The 16586-nt window shown below is 34.3% G+C and overlaps 1 protein-coding gene across 1 annotated transcript in view; it reads right to left on the bottom strand.

The window, feature by feature from the left end:
• sema6ba (sema domain, transmembrane domain (TM), and cytoplasmic domain, (semaphorin) 6Ba) overlaps positions 1-16586 on the bottom strand; it is a 132905-nt gene that overhangs the window by 84804 nt on the left and 31515 nt on the right. The window contains exons 5-6 of the mRNA XM_056481512.1: positions 8870-8968; positions 3805-3895 (exon numbers count right to left, since the gene is read on the bottom strand). Of these exons, the coding sequence (XP_056337487.1) occupies positions 3805-3895; positions 8870-8968 (190 nt within the window). The remainder of the gene's footprint in view (positions 1-3804; positions 3896-8869; positions 8969-16586) is intronic.

The following is a 16586-nucleotide window of genomic DNA, read 5'->3' as shown; positions in this document are numbered from 1 at the left end:
AATAACAACAATGATGATAATAATAATAATATCAATAACAACAGTAATGATATCAATAATAACAATAATAATAATAATAATAATATCAATAATAATAATAATAATAATATTAATAATAATAATATCAATAATAATAATAATAATAATAATAATAATAATAATAATAATATCAATAATAATATCAATAATAATAATAATACTATCAATAATATTATTATTATTAATAATAATAATAATAATAATAATAACAATAATAATAATAATAATAATGATATAATAATAATGATATAATAATAATGATATAATAATAATAATAATAATAATAATAATAATAATAATAATAATAATAATAATAAATAATAATATAATAATAAAAATATAATAATAATAATAATAATAATAATAATAATAATAATAATAATAATAATAATAATAATAATAATAATAATAATAATAATGTCTGGATGCAGACCTAGTGCAGTGCAATCTGAGCTACATGCAATGCATTTCAATGGGCTCACCTAACCCCACCCTTAACCCTACCCCTCACAGTGACATCACTAGCTCCACTGAGTGCATTGTGTCTGACATTGCATCGCTGAGATATGCAGTCTCAGCTTGCATCATCAAGGCTGCATCCAGACACTATTGGAAAAACTTGGTTTTTGAATTCCTAGAAAATACAGAGTCGTCGGAATGATCTAAAACTCATCGACTTTGTTGGCATTTGGTATATCAAAATAAAAAAGAAATTGAGGCCTTGATTCAAGCATGCTAAATGGTTGTAAAAAATAGTCACACTTGTGTTCTTCGAGGTCAAAAAATGTAAGTTTTTTCAACCAGATGATGCTGATCTGCCTTTTGGTTTTGTTTTTGAATGGTAGATACTCTATTCTACCTGGAAATACTACAATAATTAAAACAATAATAAAAACTAAAATTCCATTGTTTTCAATGGACAAAGATGGATGGTAATTACTGCATAAATAGTAATTATTACAAAACCTTCAGAAAATGAAAAAATAAAATAGAAAAACATATTATTAGTCATATTATTAAAATAAATTTGATAGATTTTACTAAACAAAATTCAAGGCTTATTTTATAGGCGTTCATCCCTTTTTGACCGCGAGGACCACAAGTGTGATTACAGTATTTAGCTTAATTGATTTAAAGTGAACAATTAGTACAAAAACAAACAAATAAATAAATTGCAGGCAGCAGCCTAAATAAATACAACATTGATTTTTGTTGATTAATGTTAGAGATAATTCACCCAAAACTGAAAATTCTGTGGTCATTTACTCATCCAACACTCGTTCCAAACCTGTTTAAGTTTCTTTCAACCCAGGTTCATTACTAATATGTAGCCCTATAAACATTTCTGGAGATGGCAAAATACATCTTGGGAGATATGCTTTTTTGCAGTTTTTGTTTTAGCGGATCCACTAGAGGCCACTGTGTACGCTTTTTACTATCTCAAATTTCTCTCGCAAGTGTCATTCAAGCCTGCTGTTCTCACGTAAATACGCCAGAGGGCACAGTCGACTGACTACTGACTGACTGACTGACCAATTCCCCCAACCATCATCTTCCCTAAACCCAACCGATAGTGTTTTGAAAAGTACCGATTGACCTGATCACCACCTTCCCTAAACCCAACCGACAGTGTTTTCAAAAGCAATACAGAAAAAGTAAAGCCCTCGCAGCCGCCTGATTTTTACCACGTTTTCAGATCTTACCACGTTCTCACCCTGTTATTTACTTGTTTATTTACTTGTTTACTTTACTAAAGCTAGTCCATGCTTTTATGACTTCTATGCTGGACTACTGTAATGCTCTGTTTGCTGGCTGCCCAGCATTCTCTATTAACAAACTTCAATTAGTACAAAATGCAGCTGCCAGAGTTCTTACCAGGTCTAGAAAATTTGATCACATCACCCCAATTTTATCCTCCTTACACTGGCTGCCTGTTAAGTTTCGAATTGAATTAAAAATATTGCTTCTTACATATAAAGCTTTAAATAATCTAGCTTCTGTTTATCTAACGAATCTTCTGTCTCGCTACAATCCAACTCGCTCTTTAAGGTCTCAAAACTTAGGGCTTCTGGTAGTACCCAGAATAGCAAAGTCGAGTAAAGGAGGTCGAGCCTTCTCATTTATAGCTCCTAAACTCTGGAATAGCCTTCCTGATAACGTCCGAGGCTCAGACACACTCTCCCAATTCAAAACTAGATTAAAGACCTATCTGTTCAGTAAAGCATACACTTAGTGCACCACTTAGGGGGCTTCCACACAGGTTCTGCATCTTGCTGATATACACTGTGAAAATCAGCTACGCTAATTATTTTCTAATCTCCATTTCCACCTGGCGATACTCTTCCCGAGGCCCTCAGACTATGCAGAGTCACTGACTCGATCCAAGACCAACGACGAGACGATCCCAAGGTTTCCATATCCTGGACCAGGCCGTATCCTGAGCAGCTACTGTGGTGGTCATGGAGGAGTGGAGAACATGAGACTGATTCCTGTGACGCTCCAGAGACAGACGAGTCTTCGCTGAGGCCAGCTTCCAGCCTCCGCCACTGAGACTGCAGCTCTGCACAAGACGTTTAGCCAGCAGAGAAATTAAAATGATCGTGCCTAACTGAGCCTGGTTTCTCTCAAGGTTTTTTTTCTTCACTTCCGCCATTTAGTGAAGTTTTTTTTCCCTCTCCGCTGTCGCCACTGGCTTGCATGTTTCGGGATCTGTAGAGCTGCGCATCGTTGGATTTGCTCTTCAGTGTTTGGACTCTCAGTTGTGATTATTAAACCACACTAAACTGAGCTCAACTGAACTGAACTTAAACACTACAAACTGAACTACACTGTTCCTATTTATTATGACCTTTTATGTGAAGCTGCTTTGACACAATCTACATTGTATAAGCGCTATACAAATAAAGGTGAATTGAATTGAATTGAATTGAATATTTTATTTTTTGCCTTTTGTTTTTGTTTCACCTGCTTTCTGGAAACGTTCTTCACCGGACTCAAACCACATCTTTGCGTCAACTTCTCTCTGCATTTCAAGTCCGCGAACATACATGGCAAGCTACAAGGCAAACTGGTAACAACGGAAAAGCTGTCTATATGGAGGTAAGGGGTCAACTGGTAAGCGCGAAAAGAAACAAGCTGTCAGCACCGTCATACCACCCGTAGCGTTCATTTTAAAGAGGAAATGCAGCCATACGTACGTCTGGCTACATAATTCGGGATCTCCAGAAATGTATACAGAGGTACATTTTTACAATGAGCCTGTGTTGGCTTCTTTCTTCTGTTGAACACAAAAGAAGATATTTTGAAAAATGTTGGAAATAAACAGACATTGACTTTCATATTATTATTTTGCTGCTACTATGAATGCCAATGGCAGCTTTTTCCAACATTCTTCAGAATATCTTCCTTTGCGTTCAACAGAAGAAGGATAAACTTTTTAGAAAAGTTTAGAACCACAACTTCTTTAATGCCAATAAAAAAATTAGGCTGCTGTCACTTTAAGAAACATCTTCCTCAACGAGTTTACTTTCATTATAGACTTAACTGTTTTACAAGTCCTGCTATATGACAGATATTTAGCCAACCCACTGAAGTGCAAGCAAATGTAATATTTGAAATGCTCAGCATGGAAAAATCAATACTTTTGACAATGTTACAGGATCCACTGGGTGTACGCACTTATCAACTCAGGCTGAATGGGATAAACATATAAATGCATTATGTGAATAATAGAGTCATTACATGGCCTGAAAGATGTGCTTTTACCTGCGAACAGAGCGACGTTTGCGTGTTTAGGATCATAAGGACATCGGGCCATTCCACTGATGGGCTCGCCAACCAATTCCAGAGTGTCTCTCTGAAACACACACACACACAGATATGACACTATCGCAGAAGATGATAGCTGTTAGAAAGCACACATATCTCCGAAGACATTCACAAGTGCTGCTATCATTTCTGCACCATTGCAACAACAGCAGAGAGTGTGTGTGAGAGAGAATGTGTATGTGTGAGTGAGATAGTCAACACAAATACAACACAAACTCATACAAGCACAAAGAGTTTGCCGGTTTTGTGTAAAAAATATATTCTGGTCGAACACATACAGTTGAAGTCAGAATTAGTAGCCCCCCTAAAATATTAGCCCATCTGTTTATTTTTTCCCCCCAATTTCTGTTTAACGGAGAGCAGATTTCTTCAACACATTTCTAAACATAATAGTTTTAATAACTCATCTCTAATAACTGATTTATTTCATCTTTGTCATGATGACAGTAAATAATATTTGACTAGATATTTTTCAAGACACTTCTATACAGCTTAAAGTGACATTTAAAGGCTTAACCAGGTTAACTAGGCAGGTTAAGGTAGTTAGGCAAGTTATTGTATAATGATGATTTGTTCTGCAGACAGTCGAAAAAAATATAGCTTAAATGGGGCTAATAATTTTGACTTGCATTTTTTTTATAAAAAACTGCTTTCATTCTAGCCAAAATAAAACAAATAAGACTTTCTCCATAAGAAAAAATATTATCAGACATACTGTGAAAATTTCCTTGCTCTGTTAAACATCATTTGGGAAATATTTAAAAAAGAAAAAATTCAAAGGGGGACGAATAATTCTGATTTTAATTGTATGTTGAAATATACTGTACAAAGCAAATAGTTTACAAATGTGAAACTTTAATTTTAATTGTTTATTTATGTATTTTGACCTGTCCACCCACTTACCTTTACATGAGTGCAAACACGCACGCACGCACGCACGCACGCACGCACGCACGCACGCACACACACACACACACACACACACACACACACACACACACACACACGCACACACACACGCACACCTGCCTGTACCTGACAGCTTTTTTGTTTAGTTTTTTTATCTGTTATCTTTGTTTTTCTCTCTTCCATTCGTATGTGATTCCATTAAATTTGTGTATCTCTTGCACAAAAATAAATAAATAAATAAATAAAAATAAATTCAAGTGAAATAATAAAAAAAAAAATACAAAAATCACACAATTTCAACAAAATTTGAATTTAAAAAAATGTGAAACGCGGCCTAATACTTACAATTTACTGTATAAACGGATTATTTAATGCAGCTTGACAATGAAAAGGTTGCAATTTGAAATGAATATGTTTAATATGCTACATATTGTTCTTTTGTTGTTTTGATTACTTCTATTGTAAAAAATTATTAAGTCATTTTAGATAAAAGCATTTGCCAAATGATTAAATGGAAATGGGGTAACACTTTATTTAGATTGTCCCTTTGAGTATTAGTAGACTGTCTAATTAGTATCTGTTGATACAGACATTCAATAGACATTTAACTGACCATAAGAAACTTTGCAAGTATATTTCAACTTACTCTAAGCCTAACCCTAACCTCAACAGTCTACTTACAATCTAATGAGAATTAGTTAGCATGTAGATGCAATGTAACTTAAATTCAACAAACGGACCATCAAAATAAAGTGTGACCAAATTGAATTATTTATATATAATTGCTCACAAAAATCTGTAAAGATTAAAAAATCCGACATTTTTTTGGATTTTATGGCAAAAATATATATATTACATTATTGAACCAAACTGTGAACCAAATTAAACAAAAACAAACAAACAAATTAAGGTTTAAATCTGAATCATATAACCTCTTTAGTTTCAGTGCTCTTTAGTTGTCCTGAAAATGGGGTACACAAGCACACAGACTTTTAATTTAATGCCTGGCTGAGATACTATATAAAGTGGGTATCAGACCAAAACAAGAAGCACTGCATTATATCCCATTGTTCATTGTTGTCTTTAAAATAAGGAAATTAATTTTACCCCAGTATTTTCAATTGAGTTTGTGCGCTAGCCTGCTGCTAATGACTGTGCCTGCGTTTAAATGGTCTTTCGTCACTTTTAAGTTTTGACAACCAAATGGATGCTTAAGTCTATTTAAATGAATGTATTGTAATTACATTACAACACTGATGCTGTAAAAGGAACCTTACAAAATTAAAAGTCAAATAAAGCTTTCGCCAGAACTTTATCACTGACTGAAAAGCTGTGCATATAGCCCATTGTAAAGTTTAAACATGCAAACAAAAAGTGTGGCCCAAACCTCTGCCCACAACTAAAGTCATTTATAGTAAATTTTTGTGTTTTTGTAACCATACTATAGTAAAGTACTTGGACAAATTTGTTGCTGTAATTTTACAGTTGCCATGGTAACACAACAACCACAGTAATATCAAAGAGCTTAGAATTACCTAGAGGCGACACTCAATATAACCTTCCATTGCAACAGCAGTGCCCAGTAACAACCCTGTGATTCCGCCATTTTGGAGTGAAAGCGATCAGCTGTCAATCTGGTGGATCTTATTGCTGTTGTGATGGCAAGAAGCTGCTTTGCTTTTTATTAATTAATGTATTTATTTAAGAAGCACATTAAAGCTGAGACACAACCTGAAAGACGCCAATACAACACTTACGATCACATTCATTAGCCCTTTAAATAGTTAATTTTACAGATTTCATGTTTATATTTTAACTATACTTGTTTTCATGAAACTGTCGCTTGTAGGTGAAACTACTTTAAAAGTTTACGCACTAGCATAATATAAATCAATACTGGCCTGTAAAATTTAATTAACATGACTTTCAAAATGGGATGTTTATAACAGACTAACAGCACTTATTGTTGCAGTATTATATGTTAAAATAGTACATAGTATTTTTTCAGTGATGTCTGTTAAAGAAAGACTAACGCTTTAAAATGATTGAATTCTGTCACAAATTCACCGCACACACACACACACACACACACACACACACACACACACACACACACACACACACACACGTATGTTAATATATTATATTATTATAAATGTCTCCTGATCTGAATCTAATTAAACACATGAGAATTATGAAGAGACATTAAGCTGAGCATCTCTTTGAGCACCTCTAAAAGAGGGGTCAGTTTTAAGAATAGAAAAGACATATGTTGGAAAATGAATCATACTTGTTCTTTCCCAGCCCAGAAGTCTTGCTGCTGGCATTAGAAACAAAGGTGCGCGAGCTGTCACTCGGGTGGTACCTTTTCAAAAGGTACACATTTGTACCTAAAGGGTCCATATTGGTACCTCAAAAGTATTTAATAGTACCTAAACATTTTAAGAGGACCACTTTTGTACTTTTTAGGAACTAATATGTACCCTTGAGGAATTAATTTGGATCTTTTAGATACAAATTTGTACCTTTTGAAAAGATACCACCCAGTGACAACTCGCATACCTTTATTTCTGACAGTGTAAATAAAGTAGTTTTTGATGTGGGGTATACACATTTTAGCATCACCCTAATTTAAGTAAAACTAAAAAAAAATATATATATATAGTAATTTAAGTTATTTTGTTAACCTTACGTTAATGTCATAAGTTAAACAGATATTATATTAAACTTATCTTGTCAACATTTTGGAAATTGTTTTCTTTTCATTGAGATATTGTTAAAAATATTGCTTTTCTATGGTGGTGTATGAATATATCATATTTTAACTCATACTAAACTCAATATTTTAATTCATTCTGTCTAACATTAGTTATCTGTGCTGTTGTTCTATTGGAATTTTCGTTCTAAAATGGCGTGACACATGCAGCATCTAGTGGCTATCTCCCAAATAGCAACACAGTGTCGCCTCTTGGTGATTCTATGCTCTTTGGTAATATTCATAGATATATACATTAGATGTCTCCTACCCTGTTGTTGTCTATTGGAAGGAATGGGTCAATAGAGCCACCATTTTAGTACAGGTTAGTGCTCCTTTGAAATGAATGTGGGACCAAGCTGCAGTGGAGGACTGTGGCCACCCAGAGCCAGAGAAATACACATATACACATATATATACGATCGGGAGTTTTCGTCAGTATGCAATTTTTTTTTTAATTACGAAACCTATAATTTTACATCACTTTTCTACATTGATGGATAAGTGATTGCACAGACATTCCTGACAAAAAGCTTGTGTTTGTGTGTATGGAAATGTACTATCCACCCTCCCTGTTAAATTTAATATAATCCGTGTCCTGAAACACAGCCCCTCTCCTGCTTTCACTTGTGAAATTTGTGAATGAATCTCCGTTATGAACGACTCATTCACTTAGCCGACAATAATACAAGTTTCCAGCACCGCAGCATCTCGTTATCATTTTTCTTTTGCATTGTTTGCTGATTTTATTCGACAAAACTAGCATAAGCCGAGTGTTTAGTGCAGGTTGGTGCTACTTTGCCTTATGGTGAATGCAGTAAGTGACTGTATTATCATCAATAACTTTACCTGTTTAGCACAAAAGTTCATAACATACAAAAAAGTAAAAAACTAAATCTTATCTATAAATGTTTTGCCTTTGTGCTTTGTTTTCTTTGTTTGTTGTGATATGAATTTAAACAAACAAAATATACAGTAACATACTGGCAGCAATTTGCCAGTAACTTAATGTAAATCAATTACAGCAAACAATACTGTATTAGCATTTACAGCACCATTTATCTTACTGTATAAATCTTTACGAAATTGTGTGAAATCTTTACTGTAAAATATACTGCAATTTTCACAAGGTAACTAAAACACATTAACACACTGCATGACTGTCCTACAGTAAAATACAGCTCATATTGCAGTTAAATACTGTGCAATTTACAAATCTCGTCAGTATATACAGTACAATCTACAGTATAAACACTTAAAAAAACTATAGTATTTACTTTTTTACATGGGTAAATATAAACACCAGGAAGATGTCAGCTTGCATTGAAGAATGCTCACCGTGTAATTGGCGCACAGTGGGTTGAAAGCGTTTGTCCCGCACACAAACAGCCCTCCATCATGGCTCAGCAACACCTTAATATAATTACGGCACTCCTCCTGAAGGAAACAAATAAAACAAGAACACTATTACTACATTATATAATTATTTTTACAATCACTTCATATCTCTAGGAAAAAAAACATTGCATTTCTGAGTTTGCCTCATGCAGGTGAGTGGGCTTGACAAACCACCTGTAGAAACACTTTTCTCTCCATATGCACCGGACGCTTTACTTAAACACCATCTTACATGAACTCAATTAAAGAAAACAATGTTTACATGTGAATGGACCACAAATCATGCTGCACTGCTAGCTTTCTTCAACATTAAATACCTCTTTTGCACAATATCTTGAACAATTTTGTTCTGTCTTAAGTAAAAGTACTTTTATAGTCTGTCTTAAGTTATATCACACAAGACATGTCACTCGTATAGTTTTGAATGGGGAAAAGTGTAACGTTCAATATGGTGAATGAAACCCCGCCTACTAGTACAGGAGCCAATCATCGATCGCTATAGACAGACAATTCTTCATAGGAGAAGCTCAGTCCAGACGTGTGCTTTTACGACAGTTTGGTCAAATACTTGCTTCACAGACATAAGTAATATATCCACATAAAGCTTGAAATCTCTACGGAAAAATGAACCTTTTTAAATATTTCAGGTAAAGGTCTTGTTTTCATCAAAGCGTTAGCAAACACTAGTGGAATTAGATGTTTTATTTTTTTATGAGAATACAGTCGACTTCAAAATCTGGCATATTGTTAATTTGCTCATATATATGGAACATTTTTTATTCATAAATGTAAATGGGCAGTGAAAAAACCTAATTTTACTCACTTTAAAATAGAAACAGGTCATTACCTATGCACGATAAAAGAAACAAAAAATGCCAAAGCAAAAGAACTGTTAATTATTTTAAAGCCTTAAATTTTGTTTGTTGAATAATTGTATTTTATTTTTTTTTTTTTATTTGCTTCCTATATTGTATTTGTTTGGATGTCAATATAATGATGTTACTGCCCTTGTGTGTTCTGTGTTCTAAAATTGCAAAAAATTATTTAAAAAAAAGCATATTTTTGAATCACTATCATTGTTGTGTAGGCACATATAGCCTCTTGTGGTTTTGACCCGCATCCTATTGGACGTTTAAAGTACTGTAATATGTTCGGGATACTTTCGGTTTGTTGTGTTAATATATTATGATCATGTTTATTTATGTAGGCAAGCAAGATGTCATTTTTTTTACTTTATGTCCACATATGTAGTAAAATGACAATAAAACTCAACAAAAAAGCCACATGAGAGAACAAAGTGGAAGTTTATTTTAATATTTGTAAATCAGCACTTTTCTATGGCAGTAAATGTGACTGTATTTTCACTATGTTAATCTCAAACTAATTTTTAAAGAACAACATGAAACAACTATAAAGCAACATAATTATCAACAAGAGGCATTATGAGTTTGTTCAACATACTATGGAACAACAAAATAGCATAAGCATATTATTAACATATGTAAATAGTACTAAAATATGTCCTCATGTTTACAAATTATTCTATTGTTGTTTTGATTACTTCTATTGTATACATTTGTAAGTCATTTTAATTAAAGCATTTGTTAAAAAATTAAGACTTATTTATAATAAGTAACTGCATTATAATATAATTATTATAATAAATTATAAAAAACTACCTAAAAACACAAAGTATACTAAAACTATTTTTTATAATTGCTCCCAAAAATCTGATAGGATAAAAAAAATAAGTCACGATTTTTTAATTATATGGCAGACAAAATTTAATATTTTACGTTATTTAACCAAACTGTGAACATCAAAATAAACAAACAAAATAAATAAATAAATAAATTATGGTTTAAATCTGATTAAAATAAACCTTTTGTTTATGTTACAGTTGCACTGTCGTTTTTAGTTGTTAATTAAGGTGATCCATGTTAACATTATAATTAATATTCCCAGTGATGGGGTGCAGCTAAAAGAGCATCCACTGCGTAAAACATATATGCTGGATAAGTTGGCAGTTCATTCCGCTGTGACAACCTCAGATTAATAAATGGACTAAGCCGAAAAGAAAATGAATGAATGAATGAATTATAATTAATATTATTCAATATGACAATACAGTCCAAACATCGCACAGCATATCGAAATCCTCAAATTTTATACATTATATATTTTAATTTGAATGGCATCTACACTTATGTTAGTCTGTTATTCCTCATCCCAAGTTCTCCATAATCCTGAACCAGGTCGGATCCGGAGCAGATATTGTGGTGGACATGGAGGAGTGGAGAGCATGGAGGACTGACTCCTGAAAGACCCCAGTGACAGATGAGTCTCCGCATTGATCTAGTGGGCCAGCCTGAATACCCACCGTTGACCTACAGCAGCTTATCCACGATAGAGAAATGATCGAGCCCAACTAAGCCTAGTTTCTCTCAAGGTTTTTTTCCTTCACTTTTGTCAATTGGTGAAGTTTTGTTCCTCGTCACTGTCACCACTGGCTTGCTTGGTTTTGGGAGCTGCACATCGTTGGATTTGCTCTTCCAGCAGTCAAAATTAAACCACACTGAACTGAATTCAACTCTGAAATTTCATCTCTGAAAACTTGACTGTTTCAATTTACTAGAACTTCTATGTTAAGCTGCTTTGACACAATCTACATGGTAAAAGCGCTATAGAAATAAAGATGAATTGAATTGATTATAACTTTAATTTGAATCTGGGAATAAACTAAAATGGTTAGGATAAAAACTGAAGAGAGAATTGGTATAATTATGTTATCTCAATATCCCTAAACACTCAAAATCTAGGCTATTTCTATTACTTATTGTGTGGAAACCACTGAGATGCTATCAATGTATTTGTTTTGCCGGGCGGATCTTTGAATCACAATGACTTTGGCATCATTTGACATTCATGTCATTTAACAAAGTCATTTGAATCCTAATTAAAGTCTAAGTGAAGGAGAAAAACACAAAGAAAAACAGTGTGTCTTTATGTGTGTGTTGCAGGTCAGACATGAAAGCGAAGGGCAAGATGGACAAAAGGACAAGGTTGTAAATATTTACACAGCTTCACAAGTCATTTTCCCCCAGACATCATTATTTTGAGAGCTGTGTTTGTTTTTGAAGTCAGACACCAGATAAGTAGGCCCCAGCTCGCAGCTCCGCCACAGAGCCCACACAGTGAGCCTACATCCAAAACACGCATTTTCTCTTTTCTTTTACATTGTATTTCAACTCGTTTTTGCACAGTGGTTCTGCATGTCTCTGTGTGGTTCAGAAACCGGAAGTAGTTTCCTCTAAATCCGTCACAACATGTGTCCAGCTATAAAAGCAGTTCTGAAAGCTACTGGATAACCAGCTGCGAACACTCATGTATCAGGAATGCCTTTGTTCCCTGACATACATCAATGAAGCGTTTTGAAGTGGTTTTGTGTATTTTGCTAAAAACCTCTGCATGAGGGCCCCATCACGCAGCTCCGCCGTAGAGCCCATTCAGCACTGTGCCCATTGAGCTTGACTGGGCCTCCTGGTGGAGTTGAAACTTAGCAGGGGGCTGACACTGAGGTCAGGCCCTTTGAGGTGATTAGCAGGACTGCCGAGGGTCTATGTGTTGTTACAGATGCATGTCCACATTCACTGGCTGTGTGTGTGTGTGTTTGCACAAGAGATGTAGATCTAAGTGTCGTTACAAATGCATTCAAGCTGTTCACAGTGTCAACCATACAATCCCTATAGTGATAGATCAACTTACAGCATGTGTGTGTGTTTGAACACAAGAACGGACAGGGATCTCTTTAAATTTTTGAAAAGCTAAAGTTTGTGTGTGTACAGGTTTATGTGGTTTATGGGGACACAAAATTTCATAATGACATGGGAACAACCTAGTTTTACACGGTCTTTACACCGGCTCCCAATTACATTCAGAATAGATTTTAAAGTATTATTACTAGTCTATAAATCACTAAATGGCCTAGGACCTCAATACATTACAGATATGCTCACTGAATACAAACCTAACAGATCACTCAGATGTTTAGGATAAAATAAATGAGAAAGTCCAAGAGTTCAGTCAAAGCAGGGTAAATCGGCTTTCAGCTACTGCTGGAATCAGCTTCCAGAAATGATCAGATGTGCTCCTACCTTAGACATGTTCAAATCAAGACTGAAAACACATCTATTTAGCTGTGCCTTTACTGAATGAGCAATGTGCTACATCCGACAGATCACACATATTATTAAAGAAAAGTCTTTCTTTTCTTTATGTTTTATTCTTTTATAACCTGTTTTCACACATTTTAATCTGTTTTTAATCTTTTTTTTTATACGTGTCTTTTTTTATTCTTGTTTATGTAAAGCACGTTGAATTGCCACTGTGTATGAAATGTGCTATAGAAATAAACTTGCCTTGCCTTGCCTTACACTGTAAAAAAATGCTGGGTCCCACACAATTCCTTCATGTTGTCCCAACACAAACTGCTTAAGATAACTTAATTGTTTTTACAACTTTAAGTAGATTGAACATGAAACAATTAAGTTGACCCTAAAATAACCTCAAGAATTGTGCTGATTTAGTTTATTTTAAATAAGTTGCTTGAACGAGCTGCAAATACTATATTTTTTAGTGCTGTAAGGCTCCACGATATTGGAAAAAACTGACATTGCAATATTTTGTTTATACATTTTGTTTAGTATATATTGTCATATGAATATAATTTAATCAGGTGAATTGAATTGTGTGTGTATAATTTAGCTGCAGTATATATTGTCATATGAATATAATTTAATCAGGTGAATTGAATTGTGTGTGTATAATATTGCTGCATTATATATTGTCATATGAATATAATTTAATCAGGTGAATTGAATTGTGTGTGTATAATTTAGCTGCAGTATATATTGCCATATGAATATAATTTAATCAGGTGAATTGAATTGCTCTATTGGAAAATATCATCAGCTGTGATGATCAATTATTTTACTATCCAGTGCATGTGGATAAAATATAATAAATTACAAACATACAAATATGACAGAGAGATATCAGGTTTGGCATGCTGTCCCGGGAGAGGACCCTCTACTGGGAGGAAACAGGAGTACCCGGGGAAAACCCACACGAACACGGGGAGCACATGCAAACTCCATGCAGAAAGTATTGACTGGCTCAATTATAACTTGAACCATTGCCTCTCCAGCTGTGAGGCAGCAGCGCCAGCCACTGAGCCGCTGTGTCGCCCGATCATAGAATTGAGGAGTAGGTAGAAGGGAAGAATAGAGGGGGTTTTTACAAAACGAAGATAGACAATGAAGTTCAGATAGGATATTTATAATAGTTTTGGAATGATCCAATAGGCTAGCTAATGATTTGCGATAAGGAATAGCTGTAGTTGATCATATCCCATGCTCCTCTCGAAATTAGTTTGTGGAACTGCACGTATTCAAGTACAGAAAGCTGAAAAGAAAATGAATGAATGAATGATGTTTGAGTTATTAAATAAATAACCAAATAAAGGTTAAAAATAACCCAAACAAAGCACCAAATAACCACTGGGTTAAATAAATAGAGTGTTTTTAGAGTGTATATAAAAAGAAAAATTTATTTATACCTTTAAATAGTTTTTTAATTCAATGGCAAATTCTTTCACTATTCAAGCCTGTGGAGAGTCATATATATGTGTATATATATATATATATATATATATATATATATATATATATATATATATATATATATATATATATATACAGGTACTGTATGTGTGTGTGTGTGTGTGTGTGTGTGTGTGTGTGTGTGTGTGTGTGTGTGTGTGTGTGTGCGTGTGCGTGTGTTTCAGCATATAAAATGACACAGCCTTTCACCTCTTGAGTGTTTCCACCTGGATGCTTTGAAAGATGTATTGAGGCGCAAAAACATTCCAGCAGCAACAATACACGCTGCTTTTGCTCTGTGTGTTTTTCCAGACGGTTATCAGGATACAATGCAAATATCAGCGGTGAAATTAGGCAACGATTTGCTCATAATTGCCCACCAATTACAAGACAATACGGCTGATCTTCACCCCAAAACTGAACCCAGAGGGGAAAGTGTGTTTAGAAGAATGTCAAACTGCATTCACAATTCATTTAACTTCTATAATGTGACATTTTCAAGAGCAATATTTAGCTGGACCTAACACAGGGCGAAATGTCTTGGTTTTTATTTCCTTAATTGGATTGTAGTGTTGGGTAAATATATTAATGGTGCATGCTAAATCAGCTATTGGTATTTTACATAAGGCGACTGTTGCTCTTCCTTTGATTTTGAGATTGAACAGACCTCTGATGTTAATAGCTTCACAGTGTAATTTTCGTTCAGCGCTCGTGTTATGGATCTGATACATCAAATTGAGATCCCTGTTGAAGAGAGGTGTATTTTTAGGGGTGCAAATTGGAAGCTTCACCATGATATAGTGACAATTTTGGCATACTTCTTGAGTGTTTCAGCTTGTACTAGCAACCTATACTACTGACATACAGATGAAGGAAAATATTAGCTGTCCTGTTACATTTTTATTGTTTTTTTAATGTCAATGTTTAACACATTAAGAGAATTTTCACAGTATTTACTATTCTTTTTATTATTACTGACGATACTGTCTTATTTCTTTAAATTTGTCTGGAATAAAAGCAGTTACATTTAAAAAACAATCATTTTAATGTCAATATTAATAGCCCCCATTAGATTTTTTTTCAGATTGGCTACAGAACAAACCAATGTTTTCCAGTGACTTAATTGACCTAATTAACCCAGTTATGCCTTTAAATTGCACTTTAGGCTGAATATCTGGCAAAATAACTAGTAAAATATGTACTTTTATCATGTCAAAAACAAGAGAAATTAGTTATTAAAACTACTTTATTTAAAATGTGCTGAAAAAAAATCTCTCTACTAAACATTAATGAATGAATGAATGAATTAATTCTTTCATCCATTCATTTATTTGGCTTAGTCCCTTATTTATCAGAGGTTGCCACAGAGGAATGATCTGCCAACTATTCCAGCCTATGTTTTATGCAGCACATACCCTTCCAGCCGCAACCCAGTACTGGGAAACACCCATAACACACACAAACACACTCAAAACCTTGTTAGCCATTAGCAACAAAACTTGAGTGACCGGGCAGACAGATTGCCCCGTTCATGATGCGAATCCATGTCTATAGTATAGTGAATTTAATTATAGTAAAGTAAACCCCGTTTACACTAATACGTTTTGCTGCGATTACGCCATCTGTCCACACTATGCTGGAGTATTCGAGTGCTGAAAACGGAGCATTTTGAAAACGCTGAAGAGGCCGTTTTCATTCTAAAACACTTCTGCTACGTCTTAGTGTGGATAGGGGAAAACGGAATAATCTGAAAATGGAGCCGGGGCTGCAGACATTCGCCTATCTGATTGGGGCTTTTTCCTCAATATTAAGTAGTCTACACACAGTTTGGTCTTGCAACCTTTCCTTGTAAGTTCACATATCGCAAGTTTGATATGGAAAACAAACTCCCGAAGACACGTCGAGTAAATCTTCAAAGGGAACAGTATACTTTATAACCTCATTCACATGAAACTGGCTGTGTTGTTTCACTTTCTTAACAATAAAATGAAAACATA

The sequence above is a fragment of the Danio aesculapii genome, chromosome 2 (assembly GCF_903798145.1).
Source record: "Danio aesculapii chromosome 2, fDanAes4.1, whole genome shotgun sequence".
In the NCBI taxonomy this organism is placed as follows: Eukaryota; Metazoa; Chordata; class Actinopteri; order Cypriniformes; family Danionidae; genus Danio; species Danio aesculapii.
The sequence above is the reverse complement of the archived record's forward strand: the minus strand, read 5'-3'. Positions and strand labels throughout refer to the sequence as shown.